General features: G+C 39.3%; 2 protein-coding genes across 5 annotated transcripts; one reads left to right on the top strand and one right to left on the bottom strand.

Annotated features, from left to right (window-relative positions):
* The first annotated feature begins 417 nt into the window (after positions 1-417).
* trim54 (tripartite motif containing 54) lies at positions 418-21,740 on the top strand. Of its 4 annotated transcripts, none has more exons than XM_065964162.1 (9): positions 418-875; positions 2,377-2,555; positions 7,238-7,421; positions 9,437-9,532; positions 10,566-10,799; positions 15,602-15,624; positions 17,541-17,665; positions 18,274-18,351; positions 21,327-21,740. In XM_065964162.1, exons 1-8 carry the CDS (start codon positions 684-686, stop codon positions 18,336-18,338), a joined length of 1,098 nt encoding a protein of 365 aa, XP_065820234.1. In that variant the 5' UTR covers positions 418-683; the 3' UTR covers positions 18,339-18,351; positions 21,327-21,740. The 4 variants fall into 4 exon arrangements, with proteins under 4 accessions (XP_065820234.1, XP_065820232.1, XP_065820233.1 ...); XM_065964160.1 differs by having other exon boundaries at positions 18,268-18,351; positions 21,327-21,739; XM_065964161.1 differs by lacking the exon at positions 21,327-21,740 and adding an exon at positions 19,664-20,975.
* Positions 21,741-23,674: 1,934 nt separating this feature from the next.
* Positions 23,675-26,531, bottom strand: uts1 (urotensin 1). Its single transcript, XM_020655274.2, has 2 exons — positions 25,819-26,531; positions 23,675-25,185 (listed from the first exon to the last, which is right to left on the bottom strand). The coding sequence occupies exon 2, from the start codon at positions 25,180-25,182 to the stop codon at positions 24,739-24,741; it is 444 nt and encodes a 147-aa protein (XP_020510930.1). The 5' UTR covers positions 25,183-25,185; positions 25,819-26,531; the 3' UTR covers positions 23,675-24,738.
* Positions 26,532-26,856: the final 325 nt, after the last annotated feature.

The raw sequence follows: 26,856 nt of genomic DNA, 5'->3' as shown, positions 1-26,856 counted from the left end.
GGTTAAAGGTAACGAAATTGGGACCAATATGGTCACCCCATCTTTAGACCCTAGCTAGCTAAACAATGCTGGTTGTATTAGTTCCCCATCAATAAACTGAAGTTCAACATGAGAAACAGAGCTAGCTGTTTATGTCAAAGTGCTAATGACCTCAAACATGGCGGTCAGAGGTTGTATTAACTCACCAGCCTCCCCTCTTTGGTATCAGGCTGCATTCACATTATCATTTGAACCCTGGCACTGTTCTGATACTCTGCCCCACCATGACTTTCTAACGGCGTGGTTGTGGAACGCGGTTTAAACAGTAACCCAAGCCAGAACAAACTGAGGAGCTAAAAATATCAACAGTCAACAGTCCGGCTGCTGTGGGATTGAGACAGGGGGGCATGGGAGGGTCTTTACATGGGGGTTAGACAAGCTGGCATGAGGCTAAAGGGATGGACAGCTGGGGACACTGACGTTGTTACACAGAGAAGAAGGGACAGAGAGAAAATACGACTAAAGACAACAGTAACAGCATCAATGGAGGGAGGAATGGTTTAAAAGTCAAGACTGATGAAAACAGACCATTTTGGGATATTTAATTCAAGAAGAAAGCGCCAGAAGATTCCCCCATCTTGTGTTTCTCTGCTTGCGACCCTCCTCCGTCATCTTTGACTCTCTTCAAATCGGTCCCGAAGGTGATGAACTTTGCTCTCGGCTTCAAGCCTCCATCAGCAGGCAGCTCGGGGCCCGGTGCTGGAAGAGGAGCCACCATGGAGAACCTTGAGAAGCAGCTAATCTGCCCGGTCTGCCTCGAAATCTTCTCCAAACCCGTGGTCATCCTGCCCTGCCAGCACAATCTCTGCCGCAAGTGTGCCAACGACATCTTCCAGGTGAGATATTCTACAATTCTACAATTCACCTAGCAGACGCTTTTATCCAAAGAGACGTACATCAGAGAGTAAGAACAACACAAGCAAGGATCTAGAAAAAAGGGAACAATGTCAGTAAGAGCAAACGATCAGCTTTGAGTCTGATTGGACACACAGGTGCTGACAGGAAGTGACCAGAGGCAAAGCACAACATTGAGGGCAGTTCTTGAGAGCTCTAATCAGTATAGAAACCATCTTATAAGTCGTCGTTATCAAACAAAAACCATCGTCACTACCATCATCATCATCAATAATATGGAGACCATCATCATTAAGTTAGTAGGTATTCATGAAAGAGCTGGGTCTTTAGCTTTTTCTTAAAGGTGCAGAGGGACTCTACAGATCGACTGGAGATATTGTCCATTTCATAGGATAACAGGATTGTTAATCTGACAACTTCAATGCTAAAAAATGTCAAACACCTGTTATGAATTTAAATGTCCAATCAAAGCTATATCTATTAAACATTAACAACTTACCCCTGAATAGTTGGCAAAATGCTAATTTGGTTGATGATGGTTGGCTTGTAGTAAGCATGATAATCCAGGTTTGTGGGGGAAAATGAAAGTAACATTAAGAACAAGTGGTTGTAAGTAAGGTAAAGTTATTCATTTAACAAAATAAATAAAATAGAGATACAAAAGTGGCCAGTGCTTCATCCTTTCCCCAAGTTTGATAAAAAACCAGGCCAGTGGTTTCCACATAATCCTGCTGACAAACTGACAAACAAATACAACCAATAACCCAGTGGCGGTTCTAGACCACTTTTACTGAGGAGGCCAAATTGGGGCCAGTTGTTTTGTCAGAGGGGAACATTAAATATAGATAAAAATAGGCAAAGATGATTGATTTAAAAAATATATTATGACAAATAGTAGCACCCATCATTAAATACCACAACATAAAATACCATGATTTATATTTCTTTCAGTAACAGTATTTAATACTAGATCGGAGTCCGGTTGTTGAGTCAAATACTGTGTATGTGTTAGGGGGCTCTTTCTTTTGGAGGGGTGGCCACAGGGGGGACCAGTCTCAGTGTTACAGGGGCACTGGCCCCTGTTGGCCCCTGCCTAGAACCACCCATGCAATAACTATTTGGTGAGGATAACAATGTTGGATCAAATTAAACAGCATGGTCTCCATCTTGACTTGTGAGAGCTCTGTGATTAGAGATAACCTAAAAATAGTCGGGGACAAATGTGTAGTATCTCTTTCTTTTATAGAACCATGTCTCTGTGTTTATGTAATGTGACACACTCTCAAAAATACCAGATACAGTGTTCTGATCCAGGCATTACATGTTGTTCAACACATTAAAAACATCAGCAAACATTTCCATGACAACCCCAATCTGTTATCTGTCTGGAATAGTTTGGTAGATGTTGAAGAATAAAGAGCGCTTCCTCCGCAAAAGTTATTAAACTTGCACAGACTACATTTAGTGTTTTTCCTTCTCCAGTCAGCCAACCCTCAGTGGCAGTCCCGCGGCTCCTCCAGCATCACTGCGAGTGGCGGTCGCTTTCGCTGTCCGTCTTGCCGCCACGAGGTGGTGCTCGACCGCCATGGAGTCTACGGTCTGCAGAGGAACCTGCTGGTGGAGAACATCTTAGACCTGTACAGACAGCATGAATCAACCAGGTGAGTGTAGGTCTAAAATATGTTTTTTTTTCTTCCCTGCACAGTCCATACACTTCAAACATTAAAGGAGCAATATGTAACTCTGACACCTTGTGTTTAAAATGGGTACTGCAGCTGAAATTGAAAACATTAGAGAGAGCTGTCTCCCCCCTCCTCCCGAGAGTTGATGAGCTTGCAGGTCACCATGTGGTGGACTCTGAAGCTTCAGTGTTTATCCAGCTCTGCATGGGTCTGTAAACCTTTCTGTGTTCTAACCTCTCTCCATTTTTCAAAAGCATCTCCAATATTGATCCTAGTTTGAGCACATTTCTGCTCGTGGAGCTTATTAGAAACATGCAGAGGCTTTTTAGGTCGGGTACAATCACTTCTATCTGAACCACTTCTTTTGCACGCTTCCATCGCTGCAACACCTGTTGTCTGCTTACTAGGCAAACTGAGGGGCATCCAAAACGATCATGTGGGGATTCCTAGAAACCGCTTATTTTTCCGGTCAAATCATATTCAGTACAGACAATTCAGGACCAGTATCTAAACTTAACAGGCAACAGGAGGACATACTGGCAGCTGCATTGTTGTGAGAGAAGCCAGCACTTCAACATAGCATGTTTCTTTAATGTCTGATGATAGTAAGGTCACTTTATTATTTTATACAATACATTTCTTACATACTGCTCCTTTAAATGAATGCTTTGTCATTTATTTTGATAGATGACAAAGCAGTTGGAAGCACATAATACGTCACATTTTCCAAACTGGCTCAGCTGAGAAATTATTTTTATAGAATCCGAAGTCAGACTTTATGCATGTTCTTGTAGTTGTGGTTGACTAGCACTAGAGAGCAATATTGTTACACATTGATACCAGTCTGCAGTCTTTCATTGGCCTTCAATTCTTTTTCTTGAAGACGATAGTTTAACATTTTACTGCAGACTGAAAATCGTCAAGTCTTTACAAAGTGTTGAATGTTTTAGTGATTTATTCAGATGTTTTAATTTTTAAGAAAACAAGAATGCTTTATTTTCTGACTAGATTTTGAATTCACCGTGGATGGCTTTTAGGTGATAAGAGTGCGCGGTAAACTGTCTTCCCAGTTTGCTTGATTTTTTTATTTGATTTCCAGTTGTTATAAAAAATAAATCTATTTCTACATCATCAAATACATCAAAACTGTATGCATCAAATTCTACCTGGAGACATACATTCTGGTGATTTTGTGTTTATTTATATTGTGAATTTTATGCTCTGCAAACATACTAGAAAAGACAGGGATGTTAAAGAACTGAAGAAGGACAAGTATAAATAACATTTGAATTTTAATTACTTATAATTATACCTTTATTTATACAACTCTTTTTCAAAAGAAAGTTACAAAGTGCTTTACAATTTAAAAAAGCAAGAAATAGTAAAAACAAATACAGAAATTCACAAATAATAAAACAAGTAAATACATTAAATAAACAGGTAAATAAGCCCCAAACATCACTTCAACATATATCAAGAAAACACAAAAACCCCAAAGCTGAAGAAAAAGTGTGTGTGTGTGTGTGTGTGTGTGGGGGGGGGGGGGTCAGTGTCATTTAATGTAAACATTTTAAAAGTAAAGTCCATAGTCCATCCATCCTTCCATCTATCCATCCATTATCCATACTGCTTGTCCCAGTGGGGGTCGCAGGGGGGTCTGGAGCAGATCCCATTTGTCATTGTGAGGCCAGGTAGGCAAGTTTATTTATGTAGCACATTTCAACAACAAGACAATTAAAAGTGCTTTACACATGACATCAAAAGCATCATAACATTATTATTAGTATTATTATTTTTTCTTAATTTAATTATCTTTTTTCTCTTCGTACCTTTTCTTTGGATTTTTATTTTATTTCATGTTGTATGTATTCTTGTATGTTTAAAAAAATATATATAAATGTGCCAGGATGAACAAAATATGTGATGAAATATGACAACTTGTAATGTAGTAAAACAGCCTGCAATAAAGTATTTTTAAAAAAAGCATCATGACAGAGCAACGAAAAGAAACATTAAAATAGAACATTTAAAAATCACTGAAATTATTCAATCTGAAAATATGTTCAAATAAAAAAAAAAAGAAATGAAACTAATGGAAATAAATAAAGTAAAAATATAAAAAAGAGTTAAAAGTTACAGTGCAGAGTTAAAGTTTTAAAATCTTATTAAAGCTGTTTAATGAAAGGCAGCTGTAAACAGGTGAGTCTTCAACCTCGATTTAAAAGAGCTGAGAGTTTCAGCAGACCTGCAGGTTTCTGGGAGTTTGTTCCAGATATAAGGAGCATAGAAACTGAACGCTGCTTCTCCGTGTTTGGTTCTGACTCTGGGGACAGAGAGCAGACCTGTCCCAGACGACCTGAACAGTCTGGATGGTTCGTAATTAATCAGGAGGTCTACACTCCCTCCCGCCCACTACGCTCTGCCAATGAAAGGCGTCTGATCCAACCTTCACAACAGGATCCTAAGACGCTGACTAGACTTTTCTCCTCTGTCGCCCCCCGGTGGTGGAATGAACTTCCAAACTCCATTCAATCTGCAGAGTCCCTCTGCACCTTTAAGAAAAAGCTAAAGACCCAGCTCTTTCATGAATACCTACTAACTTAATGATGATGGTCTCCATATTGTTGATGATGATGATGGTAATGACGATGGTTTTTGTTCGATAACGACGACTTATAAGATGGTTTCTATACTGATTAGAGCTCTCAAGAACTGCCCTCAATGTTGTGCTTTGCCTCTGGTCACTTCCTGTCAGCACCTGTGTGTCCAATCAGACTCAAAGCTGATCGTTTGCTCTTACTGACATTGTTCCCTTTTTTTCTAGATCCTTGCTTGTGTTGTTCTTACTCTCTGATGTACGCCGCTTTGGATAAAAGCGTCTGCTAAGTGAATTGTACAATTGTAGGAGGTCACTCATGTATTTTGGCCCTAAATCATTAAGCGCTTTATAAACCAGCAGCAGGATTTTAAAATCTATTCTCTGACAGACTGGGAGACAATGTAAAGACCTCAGAACTGGACTGATCACTGGTAGACACATACCAGTCAATCACAGGGCTGCTGTCTTTCTTTCTTTATATTTATATTACTTTTTTTTTTTTTGCAAGGTCCTTCAGGGATTCAAAGTAGTTTCAATTTTACCTTCTGTTGAATGTTTTATAATGAATATCATAATCAATTGATGACCTTCTCGTTTTTGTTACTGTTGCCTGAAGTCTATTGTTACATGTTTAGAAACGTGGGAAGCCTCTTCCGTCCATCTGCCTCTGTTTTGTAAGTTTTACACACTTACTACCTCTTATGTCCGTCTCCCTCACTGAAGATTTGTCACTTTTCACTCCGAAATAGAAGCTGAGTGAGTCACGTGTAAAGAATGGCGATTGTTGGCATTGGTTAGAGACAGAAGGACACAGGACTCCCCTCACTATCTGTGTGGGCTAAAGGCAGAAAAAAACTTGTATTTTCTTTTCTTTTTTCAGACATGTGAGGATTTCTTATTACTTAATCATCAGAGACTCCTACGTCAGAGGACAAAGGACAAAAGGAGCGTCTATTGCATAAATGTTATTAAACGTTGCTTTTCAGGATTTATCTCCCCCCCTGTCCAAACTGCCTACATGCACCACTGTGACTCCCATGTGAGGTCCTTCAAGGCGAGCATGGTGGGCAGCAGTGTGTTAATCCTGCTGATTATTTCTAGCTTCATCATGTCTAATTGTTTGCATAAAAAGGAGAATAACGGTTGCATGTTTGCAGCGACAAATCAAGTCAGAAATACGGTAAAAACACGTTAAAAAAATCAAGAAATTAATTGACTTTGGATGTATACTGACTGAGATACTCTGATTCATGACACCTTCTTTAAATGCCAAGTGGCAAAAAAACAACAACAACAATGATCACAGCCAAAGTCTTAGCGTACTTCTTCCATCATCCATTGACGTCACAGTTCGTCATCGTTAGCAGAAGTAGACTGAACCCTTTTTAACAATGCAGACGATGTTGCCAAGTCTCGCGTCCGGCTGGTGCCTGGAACTCAAATCGAATTTTAATCAAGTCTTCCCCTCGATGGCATTTTAAGCATATCAAAAATGCATTACAATGATTGATTGTACCAAACTTTCTGAACTTCATGTACTAATTTTGTGTCAATTTAATACCTTAATATCATATTTTGTGTGTAAAACATTTAGTTGTCCTTGCAGATGGAAATGCTGCTTTGCTTTAGGAACTTATAAGCACGAGTTTGGTGTCCTTGTCTGCTTTTCCGTGATGCTTTATTGTATTTCTCTGCCCCTACTAGTCGCACAATATTTAATGTTGAAAGAAGTGAGGTATCCCAAAACAAAAACTTTAGAATTTAATAGGTTGTGGTCTCGTCTTAGTCTGAGAAAGCCAGGCGTTGTTTTTGAAAGCTTGACCTGTGAGCTCTTGAGTATCTTGAGATGTCAGCACGAGGTGGATCTCTTTCTCTTATTCTTGCTCTGGATGATATAAAGATGGAAGCAAGTGCGAGGAGAAAAGTTGTGCAATATTTTTAAAAAAGGACCAATAGTTTTAATCTCTGCTAAATATCACCTTCAGAGTCAAAAGCCAGCTAACGTGTACTGTACATCGCTGAGCCTGGATAGACGATATATCTTATTTTCTCTGTCTTCCAGGCTTGTAGACATGAAGCCCGAGCCGCAGCAGCAGCAGCATCTGATGTGTGACGACCACGACGAAGAAAAGATCAACATCTACTGCCTGTCCTGTCAGACGCCGACCTGCTCCATGTGCAAAGTGTTCGGCAAACACAAAGACTGTGATGTGGCTCCACTGAGCAGCGTCTACATCAGACAGAAGGTACATCATATTTAAATTCACTATAACCTGCCTATTGGGCTTGTACTGACATTTTCCTCACTGAATGTCAGAAACAATTGTCGGGTCTTGGTACGGAATCCAGCTGTCGCAGCATAGGACTTCTTCTGGCCTATGATGTTGCTGTTTCTGTTTGTTTGTCAGACCTCAACAATCTGTTTGGACCACAGACGGGCCATTTTTTAAGGCAGCCCCACACGGCAGTTTTGGACACCCCTCGGTTTCTCAGATATGAGAGCAGTTATCAGGTCAACAGGTGTTGCAGTGATGGAAGCGGGCTAATAAGCTCCACGAGCAGAAACGTGCTCAAACTAGGATCAATATTGGAGATGCTTTTGAAAAATGGAGAGAGGTTAGAACACAGAAAGGTTTACAGACCCATGCAGAGCTGGATAAACACTGAAGCTTCAGAGTCCACCACATGGTGACCTGTGTGAGCATCCACTCTAGAGAGGGGGGGGGGGGGGGGGGGGGGGGGAGACAGCTCTCTCTAATGTTTACAATTTGGACTGCAGTACTCATTTTAAACACTAGGTGTTACCTAGATCTTTTTTAATTTTATTTTTTTTACAGATGGGCTTCTAAGAACAATTTATTGTAAATATTTGGTTTTTAAAAGCTTCTACTACGAGGTAATGAGTCATGACAATGGTCTGGGGGTTGTGTTGCATGCCGCATGTGTGGAAGCTGTAGTCCTTAGGATGAACAGCCCGGGTTCGATCGTGCCCCGCATGTCATCCCCCACTCTCTCCTCTCTGTGTCTGACTCTCTGTCCGCTGTCCCCTTGACTGTAAAGTTGCTAAAATTGTAATATCTTCCAGTTCTGGAGCAGGTAATCCTTCTATAAGAGGGTCAAGCATCTGTATTTCAGGTTTTGTTTTCAATGCGGAATCAAAACTTAACATCATCAATATCACATGAAAAACGTGTACGACCTCATTTGGGACACACAAAGTCACACAAAGACAAAGTGCAGCAGTTTTGTCATGCTGGTGGCAGCAGCAGCGGCGGCGTCGGCGTCGGGCTTGTTATTGAGCAGTTGGCTTTGTTGACATTTCAGCACCGGCCTCTCCATCTCTCACTCCGTCTCTGATTCACTCATCTGAAATTTAGATGAGGGCCAGGAAAAGATGTTGATCCTCCATCTTTTGTGCAAAGGTTAACCTGAAGAGAAGTTTTATTTTTGGGGTCTGTTTACGGCCGAGACGAGACTGTTTGTTACACAAATAACACCTGAAGTGACAACACAACTGCACCGCAGCCGTGACAAACCATAATGAATGTGAATGATGTCATACGATCGTCTGAAAAGATGCATGCCGGTGAATCATGTTTTTGTTCTTGATGAAAAGATTACTCACTATTAGACAGTACTCAGAGAGCATTGCTTGAAGGCGGTCAGATTTGTGGATAAAGCCAAAATAAGCTCAGTATTTTACTTTGTTTTTCTTAGATTTTTTTGTAAAGGTTTATTTTTTTGGCTTTTTATTCCTTTATTAAGAGACAGGACAGTGGATAGAGTCAGAAATCAAAGAGAGAGAGAGAGAGAGAGAGAGAGAAAGAGAGAGAGAGAGAGAGAGAGAAAGAGAGAGAGAGAGAGAGAGAAAGAGAGAGAGAGAGAGAAAGAGCGGGGAATGACATGACCGCTTGGAGGACCATAGCCTCTGTACATGGGGCATGTGCACCAACCGCTAGGCTACCGGCACCCCCTTCTTTGATTTATTTCTTTATCAAATGTATTGAAAAAGTACAGTGTACAGTGCACATTTTGGCACCATGGTTAAATGAAATATGTTGTAATATTTAGTCATTATTCAAGCAGGAATAACAAAAACATAATCAAACTTCTGACCTCTAAATGCTGTAGCGCCATCTGTAGGTGAGTTGATATACACATGTTTTCTGTAAACATTACAATCTCCGAGTGCAATTCTGAGTGTAAATTTGGTCCCTGTTTTTAATGAATGTCATTAATGTGATGTTGTGAATGTTTGCAGACTGAGCTGAGCGACGGCATCGCAACCTTGGTTGCCACTAACGACCACATCCAGGCGGTGATCTCTCAGATGGAGGAAAGCTGCCGCTCTATCGAGGTTAGACCAACAAACACACACACCTAAACAGGAACAGTGTTTGGGTTTTTTCAGGTTATTGTTCTCCCTTATGAGTTACTTGTGCCAGTGGTGGTGATAATTCCCATTGAATTGGAGCTTTCTGCGGTGCAGACTTAATCTTTCTCTGTCTTTGGATGTTTTATTATCCAGCACTCAGTACTCAACTTTTCAGATGTTGGTGCTGTTTGATATTTTTGTAGGTTAATGTCGTAACCTTTGATCTACCAGAAGGTCCTGACTTTATTTCAAAATAAAAGCAGGGTTGAATTCAAACAGCGAGAAGAGTATTCTCAGTTTAAGATAGTAAAAAATTCTAAATAAAAGCCTAACTACTTTTATTTTTAAATGCAAAACAATGGATTTTCAAACAAGTGGCTAAAAATGTGATTAACAGGATAAACTACTGAAATGTAGAATTCAATCAATTGACAGCCTTAGTTTAAATGAATAGCCAAATATGCAACCTGCAGACTGAGCAGGCTTATTTAAAAACACATGTCTTTGTAGTGTTTTAATTAAAGGAAAAGTTTTGTAAAAGTTATTTTAATGTGATGGTAACAACGGTTGATGAGGCAGACGATGGCAAATGAAAGAATTAGAAATGGAACAAAAACAGCATCTAATAAGGCAGCCATTTTTAATATAGTTAAAAACTAAATCAGATAAAATGATCTGGTAGTCTTGGGAGTAATAATAATAAAGTGTAAAAACTGAAATGCAAAGAGTTATTGCAAGACAGGAAGTAGAAATGAATTCATATAGTTACATATTAGCAGCTAATTAACAAGCAAGTAAATAAAACATTTATGTAGGTGTAGTGTCTGCACAGGAAGTAAGACACATATTGAGATGTACACCAAAATAAAGGTAAAAATATTGTTTGTTAATAATTCTAACTAGGAAGAAGGAGGGATCAGAGCAGTACATGATTCTGAATAAATGAGTAAAAATAAAATCTGTTTATCAAATTTTTGCATCCATGATCAGTTAAAGAATCTTCTCTCCCCCTCAGGAGAACGGGAAACGAACCGGAGAAAAGCTGGCCAACAGTTTCGACATTCTGGTGGCCATCTTGGAGGAGCGTAAACAGGAGCTGGTGGGGCTCATCGCCAAACAACAGGACGACAAACTCAAACACGTCCGCTGTCTCATACGTCAGCACCACGACGACCTGGAGGGCGCCGTGACGCTGGTGGAGTCGGCCATTCAGCTGATGGAGGAGCCTCACATGCCGCTGTTTATTCAGGTAACACTTCAGATCAGGAGGCCGCTGCAGGTTTATGATGACACCTGCTCTGATTTTAAAAGGGTCTGATTGGCCACAAATATCATAATGATGGATCAAACAGTCACACATTCTTCCTCTAAAGAAAAAACATTCAAGCAAAGTCGGCAATAATTGCTTTTTCTTCTGCTTCATTGTCACATTAATAATCTCCCAATCACATCAAGTATCAAACTGTTCAACCGATAGAAACTACTCTATTTATCAACCAAACATCCACTTCAACAAGGATCTATGTTCAGTACATTTCCAAAGGCCTTATCCAGTGATAGCTGATCACAGGCTTTATGTACTGAGCTCCAGGGAGACGAGATGAACAGGAACTATAAGCCCAGCACGATGCCTCCGTGTCAGCCTCTCTGCTTCCACAAACTCTCCAGAGGACAGCTGTGTCCTTTAAAACAGAGACAGCATCAACACACACACGAACACACATGATTAATTCACACAGCTGGGGAGCAGTTCAGCCTCTCCTGTGTGCTCTATTGATCAACCAGTCGATCACGTGCAGGTACAAACATTTTTGGATGGACATAAGCATGCACACACACATTCCAGTCATTGACTTCAAAAATCTCATGGAAGGGGAGCCGGTGGACGAGTTGTTAGTTCACGCGCCACCTGTACAGAAGATGTAGTCCTACCAGCGGGCGGCATGGCTCCTGTCCTGCATGTATATAATTCCTCACTCTCTCTCCAATTTCCGATTGTGTCCACTGTCCTGTCTGTCCAATAAAGGCACAGACATATTTTTTTAAACTACAAAATACAGCTCCAGGAAAATAAAAGCCAAAAAAAAAGACCAATGGAAGAAATATGGTTTTCTCTGGTTTTCTACATGCATGGAAGACATTCTGAGTTTCAACACTCGCGTTCACCAGTCTACTTAATGAGGTACCGATTTAGTAATCACCTTAGAAGTCAACAAGCAATCCGACCTTCATGGATTTTTGACGGGCATGTCACAGCCTGATGGAAAGAACATGGCGAGAGGAAGGAAAGCTGCCATCAAATGAACGTTAATACATTAGTACTCTTCTAAAGTTTACAAATGGAAAGAAGCTTGTATTTTTATTCCTTTATTCATGATCTGGAAAATACTGAATCTTAACTCAGCATGTTTTCATTTTTTTGCAGGAGGATATTTTGTTTGGAAGTTGGGAGAAATGTTGTATAACAAACATTTATTCACACACAAACTTTTAAATTGTCTTGTCTTGGTTTTAGATTTCCTTTTTGATTTTGTCATTTCACATTTTCACCTTTGCCTTGGTCTAGTCTTTTCGTATTTCCTGTTAAGTTTCGGAGTTCTCTGCCCTTGGGTGCGTTCGAATTGTCCCTCCTATCTCCTTTCACTATCCACTTTACCTTAACCCCGGGGAAAAGGTCATGAGGTTAAGGAAAGATGTTTGGAGAATTCATAAAGGATTTAGGGAAAGGCGATCTCGTTGCTCTGACAGTCCGACCGCATTTTCCACTAGGCGACGTCATTAAATGTGACGGGCCGGCGGAGGTTAAAGGGCCCCAAGGGACTCTGAACGTGGGCACTTCAGAGCCTTAGAGAGAGAGTCAGAAGTGAGCCGGTGCATGGAGCGGCAGTTCATGAAAACAGACACTTTTTTATAACTTTTGCGATTGTGAACATACTTTAGTAGGTACATAGATTAAATATACGAACCCCAAAAAGGGTATAATATGACGTCTTTAATGACGTGGGTCTGCCGTGTTGAAACTACAATGTTCAGAAAATGGACTACTAAAAGCGCATCTAAAAAGTAAGTAAAGTGAAACCAACAATATCAACATAAATAAGGTTGTATGAAATTAATTGTTACATTTATGTAAGATATAACCTACACAAAATGTTTTAAGCATACAAATGTACAGCAGCACAAAACATTCTTAAGTGAATGAAATATGTTGAATAAAATTTAATCTGGTTAAAAATGTCTCTTATCTTTTTATCTCTTACATGATCTGTGTCACTTTACGATCATCGGATGCGCGACTTGCTTTAAATGTTGCGGCCGCAAGGAATTGTGGGGCGACATATCTCATCTCCTTTGATAAAGGATGGTCCAGTGAATCCTATGCTAAAGGAGGTTATAAAGGAAGCACTGACCCACCTTTCCTTAGCTTTTAGAGAATTCAAACGGCTCTTATCATGGCCGCCACTTAAATGCTTCCGGGTCATTTCACTCAGTTAGGAACCTTATAAGCAAAAATGACAATTCGAACGCACCCTTTGTGTTTTCCCCTCCAGTTTGATCGCCCACAACACCTTCACCTGTGTCTTATCTGTCACACCAGGTTGTGATTACCTAGTCTGTGTTTCTCCCCCGTTCGTCATGTCAAACGTTACTCCTGTCACCGCCAGCTTCTAGTGTGGATTTTTCATTGAACTTAGATTTCATTTTTGCCTTTTTATCTTTTGTTTTATCAAATACATTTTTGGGGTCTTCAATTAGGTCCTCTTTCTTTAGTTAAACCCTCATTGTGACATGTGAAACATGTTTTTTTTCAGTCTGCTCCTGATTTTTTTCCAGAGCTCTTTTTGTCCCAAATCACTTATATGTCAAACAAACAAACAAACAAACCAGTGTGTCCCTCTACATCTTGTTGTATTCTTCAGTAGCTAGTCAACATGTATTATCAGCACGTTGACCCCCAATCCTCTGCAGAACAACAACAAAAAAAATCCTCAAATCAATCATAAACTCTGCAAATGGCATTTTCTAATTCCAAGGGAACAATTTCTTAAACAAGATTTTAATAAAATTGCGCTACAGGCTACAACATACACTTAAACAAGAGTGTCAGACATCAATATACAATGTGATGATGGAGCATAGCTTGAATGCACGACTACAGACAAAGGACGTACTTTATCAGGGCAGCTACAACATTTAAAGACAGAGTGTGAGTGTGATTTGAAGTGCAGGGCTTGAGACCTCAGTACAGGGAGTATGCACGTCGTGCTCGACTGACATCTGCCTGACTCATCCTTCAAGTTTGGCGCTGCACTTAATTTTAAAATTACATCACATTTCACATCCTGGAAACTAATTTTGGTTTTCTTCACTAGATTTACACCCACAGAATGAGAGACACAAACACCGGGGGTTGCATCACAAAAGTTGGAATCAAACTATTTTTGAGCAAAATTCAAGATTCCTAAAAGCATCTTTGAACTTTCCAACTCATTTGAACCGTATCTGCCAACATCGTGTGTCACCTAGCAAGCCTTGTCATCAGAAAATAGATTGACTAAGGGCATTATAAACCCCCTGACAAACTTTTCATCGTGCCTCTAATTTTATTTAAACCTAACTTTATATTTTTTGCTGACAAAAAGGCTGTCATTTAAAAAAAATAATGAACAAGGTGAGATGCAAACAACATTTTCTTAAATGTTAGATTCGTTTTTTTTGTCATTTTTACATCAGTTAAAATGTAAAATATTCAATTCTGGGCTGTTGGTCTGACAAAAGTAGACATTTTAAGATGCTTTGTTTGCTCTTTTTACTGCATGCTAACTCCTAGCATCTTTTGGAAAAAATATAATAATGGAAAATTTAGTTTTGACGCTGCACTCATTTTTAATTTCAGAGCACAGAGGATTCTTAAAAATATCATGTTACGTTAACTTAAGTAAGCAGTTGGCTGTCTTCCTTTTTTAAAAACATCTAGTATATTCTTTAAAGGTCACATATTCTCCTCCTCTTCAACCAGTTTAAATAAGTCTCAGAGCTCCTCAAAACATGTGTGTGAAGTTTCTTGTTCTAAATCCACTCTGATCCTGTATTTGATCATGTCTATAAACCCCTCTATTTCAGCCCTGCTCAGAACAGGCTGTTTCTGTGTCTGTATCTTTAAATATGTAAATGAGCTGTATCTGACCACGCCCCCTCTCTGGAAGGGCTTGGGTGTACTCAGTGCTTTCTCGCTCCATGCCCTATTGTTTATGGTGAGAAGGCAGACTCAGAGGGCAGAACAAACACCTAGCTGTGGGAGTGTCACCCACCTGGGGGAGGGGCTACTGCCCTTTGTGATGTCATGAAGGGAAAATCTCCAAACGGCCTGTTTGAGCACACATTTTCTGAAAAGTGGAGCAGGGAAAAGACGGAGAGGATGGACTTTTCTCATCGTTGGGGGGTTTGTAGACAGACTAGAGACACATATTAGTGTTAGAGAAACATTGTAAAGTTCATTTAACATAATATGTGACCTTTAACACTGAAATCAACACATTTTGTACACATTTGTTCTTTCACTTTGAGACATCTCAACATGGAAAAATTCAATTTTATAGGCTACCTTTAAAACTTCAAGAAAGATGGTTTAAGGGTCCAGCTTATTTCTGTCCCACTCATCCTTAACAAACCAGCTGGTTGAAACTAAATTCAGCCTCCATATTGCTGATGCAACGTGTCTGCGTCACTGCGTCTTCCCTGAGCAGGTTGTGTGTTTGCTGTGTGTGTATATGTGTGTGTATGAGCCTCAGGTCCTGCTGTTTAATATTAAAGTCATATTCTCTGTCAGAACAGGTGTTACAGAAGATAGAGTTAGAGTAAGCATAGATAGTTGACACCATGAGGCCCTTCTGGCAGCTGGCAGTATTTCATAACACCATGTTTTTATTTCACACCCTGAAATGTCTGACAAATAGTCCAGACAGATGTCTCTGGTACGGAGAAGTGAAGCACAATGTGATTAATTTTGTCTCTTTCCTCCTTTCTGTCTGCTCGCCGTTACACTGAAAGAATGCCAAAGTCATTCTGGAGAAGTAAGTCCAGCTTTGTTTGTGGTGAAGCTCTGATTCTGCATGTAGTGATGTGGACAGATTAACAACCGCAAACATTTCTAAAGAGTGTCTTAACATGTTCATGAGTGTGAACGTTTGTTAACAAAATATACTTGAAGTGTCAAATGTAAAGGTGCGTATAGTGCAGGATGTTAGTCCCTGTATAAATGATTTTATTAGTGATGTTTAAGGGGTATAGTTTAAATGCACAGTATCTTGATCCACCACCAGGGGGCTCTCAATCAAAACGATAACAAAAGATGACGTCGAGGCTAGTGGGGAATCATGGGAGTGATTCTCTCTGCTGCTCCACCCCTCCCCCACCGATAAAAACAAACTCTGTGTTGACCTTGGTCAGTAAGAACGGGTGAAACCGACCTGAGAAGGACGATATGTTGTATCTAGTTCGCCAGCTTTCAGTAGCAGTTACCGCTTCCTTATGCAGCGGTCTTTGACGTAACATCCCGTGTTTCCATGGCAACAATAAACATTTCGTGTTTGTCATGACGGCTGCCGCGACAAGACACGTCCCGTTACAACTGTAAAATTACGGATTTCTTTTGCTTTGATAACTGTTGGAAATATTTGAGGTAAAAAATATAAAACATAGGTTTAGTCAACTTTTTATTAATTTAGATATTTGGAGGTCAACATTGTAATACAATTCTACATACTATACCGTCAAATTGTCAATAGTTTACTAATGGTTTTATTAATGGTTAATAAAAGAGTAAAAACAAAACGGGGGCCTGAGGAAGATATTTTAGATCCCAACGTTTCACTGGTTAAATAATTGCCCATTGCCCAATGTTAGTCATTAAAAAACAGCTGCTATCCAATGGTTTGGAGAGTGTGTAGTATACAGGTTAGTTTATTGTATTTTGGCTGGAGCTATGCACAACACAACAGTCGGGCGTTAAGCTCATTTCAATCTGTGGTCATTGGGCAGAAGATTTAAAAATTCAAACATTACAATACAAACAATTCAAATCAATAAACATCTATTAAGAAAAACACCAAAAAACATATATCATGTAAAAATGAGAAAAACTACATTACATTCAGTTAAAGGTGGATTATTCAAAGGTTTAAATCAGTGACCACATGATTTAAGTTTAGTTTCAAAAACACTTAGACTTGTGTATCGTGTTGCCTTGCGCTGAGAGCTCTGTGGCATTTAGTCAGTTTTTCATACATTATGTAGCAGCGGGTGAACCTGTTGCACAGAAGTCAATAATCCATACAAACCTGCTCTGAATGCTGCCGTCATTGCCAGGCCACATGAGGACAAGCTGGAGATCCCTGATCCCTGTGTGTTTGGTTTTGCAATATTGGCTGTTTTTTAAAAGTAATCAATAACCTTTCAACTGGAGGATTTCCTGATAAAATATTTACTGTTTCTTGAAATCAATACAACGCAAGAGATCCTTAAAAACCACAAGTAAGCCCAGTTTGTAGAACTGTATGTGTTATATTGCACAAAGTCCTTTAGCATATTTAAAGCCTTGCTTTTATAAAATAAGTGGTTGATCATATGCTTTGATATTTTTTCTTCAAATTGAGCTTTGGCCCTGTAATCTCTGATCTTAAATAGATTAGATGATGTGTGAAATTAAAAGGCAGTCTCTTCATCAAGTAAGACTTTTATAGATGTCAAATGTTTATTTACTTCAATGCTCAGACAAAAGTTTATTCTGGACTTTGTTTGCAATCTTTGTCTTTTCTTCGAGCAGTTTTTTTTAATCAAACATAGAGCTTTCCTCAGATTTAATGCCAAGGTTAAGGCACCAAGGTTGTGACAAAGTCCAATTTCTAAGATTTCATTTGAACTGGCTTTTAAAAAAAAAAAACATTTTGAGAAATGTAAATTTATTTTGAGACATTTTGTGTGTTGACAGAATGACAGAGACAGCCCGAGCCTCTGACATTGAGCGTCCTGAGCTTGGCTTTGAGAGCATGAGCCACTTCTCTATCGACACCGACGACCTCGCCGTCATGCTGATGAACATTGACTTCTCCTCCGGTAAGACAAAAAGTGTTTTCTTAAAATTGGAAGACCTTTTTTCTGCACAAATGCATAATTATTTTTAAATTGCTACAAAATGAGTGTGTCCATGTTAGTCAGCATTATTAACAAAGTGTATTATTACACAAAACAAACGCTAAACAAGACAACCAGGAGTGTGTGTGTGTGTGTGTGTGTGTGTGTGTGTGTGTGTGTGTGTGTGTGTGTGTGTGTGTGTGTGTGTGTGTGTGTATATATATGTACTGGTATTAACAACATTGTGGGGACACATGTCCAATTGAGGCGATAAGGTCCCCACAAGATAAAAGGTTAATACCGTTATCTCTCTAAAATCTAGTTTATGCACTCCTATTGCTCCTATGTTTGCTGTGTGTGTGTGTGTGTGCACGTGTGTGAGTGTGTGAGTACAGGTGTTAAGGACATTATGGGAACGCATAACCAATTTTGGGGAACTAAGGTCCCTGCATGGTATTATGGTACTATGGTAAATGAAGATAGTTAAGTTACCCTCTCTCTCTCTCTTTCTCTCTCTCGCTCTCTCTCTGTCTGTCTGTCTGTCTCTCTCTCTCTATCTCTCTCTCTCTGTGTTTTATCTTGAGGTGTAGGAGATGATGAAGAAGAGGATCTTGAAGAAGGGGAAGAGGAGTCAGAACTTGACTTGAGATATTAAGTTCCAAATCAAGGTAGATGTGACTTGATATCAAACAACAAATTAGGGTTCATGTAAAGACTGGCTCACACACAGGAGTGTTAAAATCACAAACATAAAGAGAAAAACTTCAAGAGAAACTTAACAGATAATCTTCATAATCTCAAGAATGCACACACTGCAAGATATACAAATCATGGCACATCACAAAAGAAAGTATTTTATTAAGATTATCTTGTCTGGCAGAGGAACGCACCTCTCTTGACCTCATGTAAACAATGGAGCCTAGATAGAATAGAATAGAATAGAATTACTTTATTGATCCCAAACTGGTAAATTGTGGTGTTACAGCAGCAGGTTATCAGAGCAAATAAAACAATATAAGAATAGATACATAAATAAGCACGTAGAATATAAAACATAAGAATAAGAAGAGATTTATACGTCAAGGATTTAACTTAACTTTCCTACTGGTTTAAAAGAAAAATTAAAAATTAAATACAACATTTATTCAGGCTTGTCAACTGAATGTAAAAATACTTGCTGGAGGTAAGAGATGTAAGTTTGCAAAAACATTGACGACAGTGGTAAATGTGCAAAAAGCCTGCAATTAAATGTGCGATTACAATACTTAAAAAAAAACAACATTAAACAAGAGTTTGGGTGAAGAAATGGCTGGGGAGACTTGGATGACATGGATTATCTATTCTTTAGCAAGAGCTGGAGGTAGGATGTAACTGTCATGTGCATACTGTTGTCCACAACTTTCTCCAGACCTTTTCAGGGAGGGGGCTTTTGTCCCTGAAAGTTTTACATACTTCCAGCAAAGTGAGTTAATAGTGCATTATGACTTCACTCTTAAAATGCTACGTATTTAAAATCCTGCAGACACAAATGTTCCTTAAAAATGCAAAACAAAGCGCTGTAACAACAGCTCTGGAGCTGAAGTCATGCAAAATGTGTCACAGCCTGTTTATAGATGTTCTTGTTGCTCTGCTGATTAACTGTCATATTTGAAAATGTGCACAGTCTTAAGTCAGCAGCAGCAGCTCATGTAGAGATGACATGTGTAAAAAAAAAAAAATCTTCTCTAACAAGACCACTTACATAAAGAGCAAGCTGCAGAAAGCGAAGGATTCCCCTCACCCACTCAGGAAGGGGATGGCAGCAGAGTATTCATGCTGACTCAGTCAAAGACAACAACGTCCTCCTCCTCCATGCTGTTATGTATCTGTGTTGAAGCGGGGACATTAGACCGAGCAGCTTGAGAGTCACTGGTGATTGTTTGGGGCGTGGGATGATGACACTGATCTCATGATATTTCGTCTTTTGTTCTTTTACTCGAGGTCCTCGCTGCAGTCCTGAGGAAATGTAAAAACAGGCACTGGAAATAGAGGTTTTTTCCATAATCCTCCGGAAGTAATCCACACACTGTTGTTGGAGTGAATTCACCCGCTATGGACGTGAAACAACAATGAAAACATGGTAGAAAAAAACACAAACAAAAACCTCTCCATACATTTTCCACCTTTTGTTTCCTCCTACAGCAGCAAAACAAACTCAGTCAGATTTTAGCCGTTTTTCGGTAAAAAAGCCAAATGCATTGTGTGTAAATATGTCTCTAAATGTATGGCTCACAGGAAATGTAAACAGTGGATTTATCCCAGTTTGTCTTTTCTTTTCTTCTGGATTTAAAGCCCTTAGATAGATCTCTTACAGGCATTCAGCAAAGACAACTTTTTTCTTTTTGCAGTCTGTCAGTTTTAAAGTTAAACGGGGGTGATGTTATGTAAATTAAAATAACAGAGTGTGAGGATTAAAGCCAATAAAATAGAAATGGTTTCTTTTATAACATTGTATGTTTGTAGCATCAAACCCTCAGTTAAATCATTTTGTTTAGCAAACTAGACGCAAATACTTCAAATCCAAGAACAGCTCCTTTTTCTTTTTTAAATACATAAATGCAGCAGAATGACAATGCCAGTAGGCATGATGTAAAACTGAACCAGTGGGAAGATAAGCTTATTATTGTAGTAATGCATGTGATTTGCTTTTTTTGGGGAGGGTTACTCTTAATACTGCCAGAGGCGTTTTGGATTTGTGCATGTATGATCAAGAGAATAAGCTGTCCATATGCACATTTCTGAATCGCCACTGTTTTATTTTCAGTTCCTTTAGATTTGGACAAAATTTAGGTTGTTGTCCTGCTTTTCATCTTTTTTTGCCAACACCCCCTCCCCCCCAAAAAAAACAGAAAAAAACTATGACACAATAAGCATTTGATTCTAATGAAATTTCTTGTATTTTTTCTTTTAACAATTATTCCCACTTATTGAATTTCTTCATTCTTTAAAACGTTTTTCTTAAATGCTGAAAATGTAGTGTGACTGCTTTATGTATCATTTCCAGCTCTGCCTCTTAAGGCCCTGACACACCAAGCAGACGGCAAAGAAATAGTGGCGTCGAAGGCCGACTGTGGTGTCACCTTTTGTCTTGGCCAAAAAGTTGCACTCGAACACACCGCAAAGACTACAGCCGACGGCCAACCACCACGTACATCCTGCGCATGCGTGAGAGGAAATAACTCTCCATGCCAGCAGGTGGAGGTAGACCATTTTCACACCGCTGTCGCTCACCACTCGTATTATAGGTCGTCTACTAATGGAGAATAATGTCTGATAAAATGTTGAAAATGGCGCTGGCGTTGTCAGTTCTTGGTCTTTTAGTGGAAAGAAAAGAAGAGGAGGAGGAGACAAATAAGGAGAAACGGCACTAATGGGTGAAAGCATGGATACTACAGAGACATGCTCAAGGGGCTTTCCTGAACCTGAGAGAGCTGGAGAGAAATGAAACCTCCCAACAGCCAATCAGAGAGGTCCAACAAGGACCGACGGTTGATGATCTCCTTGGTGTGTCAGGACCTTTAGGTTATGTTTCCGTTTTTTATTTCCGTTTCATTAGTTATTACCTGTTTTATTTTTCTGTTACTCACCTCTTCTCTCGTTTCAGATCCTCCACTTCCTGTCCTCATGTGTCTCCAGCTGTGTGTCTTTGTCTTCCCCTCACTTTAGTATGTGTCTCCTCTTCCTTCTGTGCCAGTTTGTCTCTGTAACCAGTGTCAAGAGTTCCAGCCTTAGATTCCCGTTTTTAGACTTAATGGTTGTTTATCTATGCTGTTCCTGGTTCCTGGTCTCTTTTTGAATTTGTCTGCCTGTGATTTTGTTTTTGCTTTTTTAAGTAAAGACTGTTTACTTAACTCTGAGACTGTGTCGTACATTTGAGTAAAATCTCTTCTGGTTTTATGGTCATTACATCATGTACTAGTCTGTGAGATTTGTAAATCTAAAAAAAAAAATCTAGAAAAAGGTAACATATACCTTTTAAAAAAACTGCAGATTATCCATATGTAAATAAAATATTAGTCTTGATGAAAGAAAATGTGATTTTACAGATTTTCAAACAACAACAGTGTCGCTGTGTTTTAGAAAAAAACACATCTTGTCTAAAATGTTTCTACGGTCCATTATTTTGATTTTGCACCGAGAATAATTTGTTTTTGAGTTCAAAGAAAGACTCACATGTTTGTAATAAGACTGAATTTACCATACACACACACACACACACACACACACACAGAGAGAGAGAATAGCACAAACAAACAGAAGGTGTTAAGGCAGAAGAATCACCACAACACCCACAGTTTGGACTGAGTCATAAAAACAAAGAGCACAGAGGCCATTTGGACTTCTGTGTTTGTTTCTTCTTCCTTTCTTTTATCTATTTCTACAAACTTGAGAAGATTAAACAAGCCACCATCACATCTGGAACTTTTCTCAAACTATGTTCAAAAATGTTTTTTTGTTAAAAAAAGAAGAAGAAAGAATTTATACTGTTAAAAGTAAAGACAAGTTGCACATATTAATTTGACAGATATTTTTTATTATTTAGTGTTATTTTTCAAACTGTCTGAGTTAGGTCTATAATGTGACTCAGTACTGATTCATCTTTCTTTAAAGGAAGAATGTGCAACATGTTACACCTAAATATATCTTAAACCAAGTCTATCCTGTGTAAATGTGTCTCTGAGTCCTGACTGTCTACAATGAGGGAGAAGCTCGAGTCCCGCTGGCTGTGTTGTTGTCAGAGCCGTGTTTACATGGACGGGACGGCCGGCTCCTCCCCTTGTGTATAAAAGCTGTTTTAGTCAAGAACTAGAGAGAAGAAGAAGAACATACTCACTGATTATTTGGACATTCTGTGTCAATTTACGTGCAATGTGAAGCTACAAGCTAACTGTGCTAACATTAGCATGCTAACAGCTCGAGCAAAGGACAATTTTGTCCGTCATTTAAACAGTAGCTACTCTTCCTGGGTTCTCTGTATCTCCATTTACAATATTTAATTAGTTAGATAAGATTAGAACACATCCATGACATTCATACTCACAGTACAACAACACACATAAACAATACCACTGATACAGTTCTTGGTTATGTTCAAGACAGGATCATAACTTTTTACTTTTGGTTTACAAAAGAGACATTAAAAAAATTCAGGTTTTCTAGCTTTTATTTTTGTATTTCACCAGAGCATCCCTCTCTTCTTCATCCAACGAGGACTATCTTTCTCTTTGTACCGTGTCATCTGACTTTCTCCTTTACTGATGTCATAATTAATTCTACCAGCAGAGGTCTCGTTCTAAAAAAAATATGTTTACATGGTTTGTTCTTCGCTAATTACAGAGAAACTCTCTACAGCTGTATTTTTGGGATGATGGTTTGAGTATTGTGTCAAACTTTTACATTTAAAGGCAGGGTTGGTCATTTCCTCCAGATAGACTTTTGGTTGAAATTGTCTTTAGGTCCTGACAGAAATCAATAACTCATGTTCTCTGAAAAAGGAACAAAGAAAATCCGTCATCTGTATCAGTTTGTAAGAATGTAAAAACTTCAACCAATGTCTGCCACGAGGTACCAATCTGATGAACCAATCACACGCCTCCCTGTCTCCCTGCTCATTCTCTACTCCTCGTGTATCCTGTGAGTTTACTTACCGCTGATGACTAGGGATCATCTTCTGGAGGTTGATGAATACCCTAACTTCCTTTTAAATTTAATCTAGCTTGTAGGTTTTGAAATGTTGCTCTGAAAAGATTCAAACAATAGTTTGACCTTTGAACCCATCTCAAACCGGACAAACAATTCTCTTATAAGCAAATTCACTACTACCAGTGTTTCCTCTTTCAGTGTTTGGAATAAGGGAAAATGAAAAACACCATAAAGCAGAAACAAAAAGTTGTATTTCATAATGAAATGATTTACTGATGTTCACCAAAATAAAACATTCAAAAGCAGTGATTTTTTTTAACTTCATTCTTTTTTATTACAAAATATAAATGGCCAAAAAAGCTTTTTTTCTTTCTTTTGCTAAAACAAAGACAATTCAATCGATGTCAGACGTGAATGTTTACAGTAAAATAAAGCTGTTTTTCTTCCTTTTTTTGTTTTGTAGATCAGCATGCTACAGTAGATACAGTACAGGTGATAGTGCTCCCGCTCGAAAACAAAAAGGGACAGAACAGAAGGTATGAGGAGGGTTAGCGCGTACAGGTGTAGGTGGAATATTTAATCGACATAAGGTGTGTTTCACAACAATCCCATCGTGTAACGTTTGATCCATCAGAATAGATTCAGAAAAAGAAAGAATGATCGGAGTTTCAATCTTTTAACCTCATTAACCTGTGAAGTGAGTCATTATTGGCTTACAGTAATCAGACTGAACTTACATATACACAGTCAATCATATCCAGAGTTACTATATTCAAAACATTTGTGTTGTCACCAAGAAACCTTACATTTGATTGATCACAGAGAGCTTATTGTCACTGAGGTCGCCCAATTTATTTGTACATGACAAAGCTTGAGATTCATTTAGCTAAAGAGTGTAGACTTTTAAATATTTAGGTCAAACTCTCTGATTCAATTTAGAAACTATTCATCCGTACATTCCCCTTCAAGCATTAATGATATTTAAGAAGAAAGACACATGACAAAGAACAGCACTGCTCTAACTTGTCCAAATGTAAAAGTATGGAATCCAGTGGGGGATACAAAACTGTCCAGAATCCAGAGCCGAGATGTGTGTGTGTGTGTGTGTGTGTGTGTGTGTGTGTGTGTGTGTGTGTGTGTGTGTGTGTGTGAAGAAAAGTAAGAGGTGAAGTGGTGATGGGAAGTCCGTTTCCAAAGTCTTTAAATAAAACCTATAAATTATGCTGTGATGCGTAATTTGGCACCATCTGTGCGTAAAACGATGCGGAGAGGAAGGCAGGCGCACAAACAACAACTAATGTCAGAGGTCTTGAATACTTGAGACAGCGGTGAGGCTGCTTTAATGAGGCTGCTTTTAAAAAGAAATCATAGCTTTACTTCCCGACCTCGTCGAGGACTTTGCGGTTGAGCAGAGCCTGCTCCCTCTGCCTCTCCATCTTGGCCATCTCGATCATATTCCTCATCAGGTGGAAGGTCAGGTCTATGGACAGCGGAGGATCGTCGCTGCGCTTCAGCAGCTGCGCCGCCGCCGCCCTCACCGCGTCGTCCTCGGTCTCCTCCTCCTCCGGGTTGAGCAGGCTCAGAGGGTCCCGGCTCCGGTTCTGGAGTAACTTCAGGAGGTTTTCGCTGAGCAGCTCTGAGGCGGTGCTGTCCCCGGAGGCGGCCGCTCTGATGAGCATTTCTTCCAGTTGCTGCGTCTGGAGGCGGCCGCTGCCATCCAGCCAGCCGGGGAGGGTGCGCGGTCTGCCGGCTGCAGGGCGGAGGTGCGATGAGAGGAGGACCGAGGAGAGGAGCAGGAGCAGGGGGACTGGCTTCATGTCCTGCAAACACAGGGATTTAAAAAGACAAAATGAGACCACCGAATCACTTAGAAAGAGTGGTCATCAATCAAACTCGTATTCAACACTATTTTTGTTTGATCATTTTGCAGTTTTTCCCCATCTGATGGGTAATTAAAATTGATTTGTCATGCACAATTGATCTAAAATAAACTTAATAGGTTTAAAGCCAAGAGAGAGAGTACAGAAAAGTCATAGTTTTGAATTCTATGTCACTTTATGTTGCCTTAAACACAACACTAAGTCGACTATTCTTGTAAATACGACGCAGGCCTTTAGTACACATCTCTTTATTCTGATTGTTTAAACTGTATGAAGCTGTTTTACGCATATTTTGCAAACCACAAAGTCAAAATGAATTGAGATCACATGCATGCACAAAAAGAAAAACCGGCAAGTTTAAGGAAGGAGAATGAACTCGATTAAAATGCACAATAATGACAAAATGTGTCATCTATATTAAGTGATAAAGAGGTGCACAAGAGAACGAGATAAAGACAAAATAGACGATCTAAAAGGAGATGAAATGTCGATAATCTGTCTGCACAAATGTAACCAAACTTAACGCTTTTAAGAATAAAGAAAAGTCAGCTGTAGGAAATCTGGGATACTCACTTTGTTCTCTGCAGATGCTGCAGCTGAACTTTGTGGATCTCAGGTCGGAGCAGAGTCTGGAAGTGTCCCAGTGAGCGCGGTGACTGGAGAGGACGGAGGGTTTTATACATCCAGCCTGCAGCTTTGACGTCAATGCAACAACACAGATCTGTTTGGAAACTGGACAACTGTTGAGACAACAAGGCAATATAGTCCTGAGGGACAGCTGGGGACGCTGTGATCGACACAAAATGAAAGGACGGAGTGTCTTTTTCTCCCCCTCCATCTTTATTTACTGTAAGGATGAGTAAGAGACCTTACAGGGAGGAGGACACAGGGGGCATTGAAGGGGATACAGAGGGGGTCTTAGGGATTCCTTGAAAAAGTTCAAAGGGTTTTTCAGGTTTGAAGGGATCATCAATAACATGATTTGAAGACTTAATATCTCTTCTTATTGGCATCTATACCTTGTAGTCTCTCTATCTTGACTTTATCTTTTTTATTTGTGTTTGAAAACTTACCTGCATCAAGTTTCTCCCTGAGGGTCCAATCATTTAAGTTTAATTGGCCTTACTTTAAATCTGGATAATGGATAAAGAATGGCACTATTAGGACTATTTTCATTAATTTAACATAATTAAAGATGAATATTAGAGATTCAAGTTAGTGCCTTAAATCATAAAAAAGAGAAGGATGCACAAATATGAAAAAAATGCAATCGATCATTTACCTTTGATCTAGAATTAATTCATTTAACACATTATGTTTTGTCTGCTGATCTGTAAAAAAAAATGTCTGACATGATCATTGTCTTGCAATCATCCAAAAAAAAAAATCACTTTCTCAAACACAAAACAGTGACAGATTAAAGTAGGAGTAATGGAGTCTTGGAGCTGTCCGTGGTGCTGAAATGTTTTCACACAGTTCAGGGTTTAAATCATTTTTCACTGGGGTAAAAACTTTACTTAAAACAACAAACTGTAGGTGACCTGTAGTGAACCTACCTGACCAAAAAATGGTTTCAAACACAAGTGTCCCGTCTAAATCTAAACTTAAATG

The sequence above is a fragment of the Labrus bergylta genome, chromosome 15, assembly GCF_963930695.1.
Source record: "Labrus bergylta chromosome 15, fLabBer1.1, whole genome shotgun sequence".
In the NCBI taxonomy this organism is placed as follows: domain Eukaryota; kingdom Metazoa; phylum Chordata; class Actinopteri; order Labriformes; family Labridae; genus Labrus; species Labrus bergylta.
The sequence above is the reverse complement of the archived record's forward strand: the minus strand, read 5'-3'. Positions and strand labels throughout refer to the sequence as shown.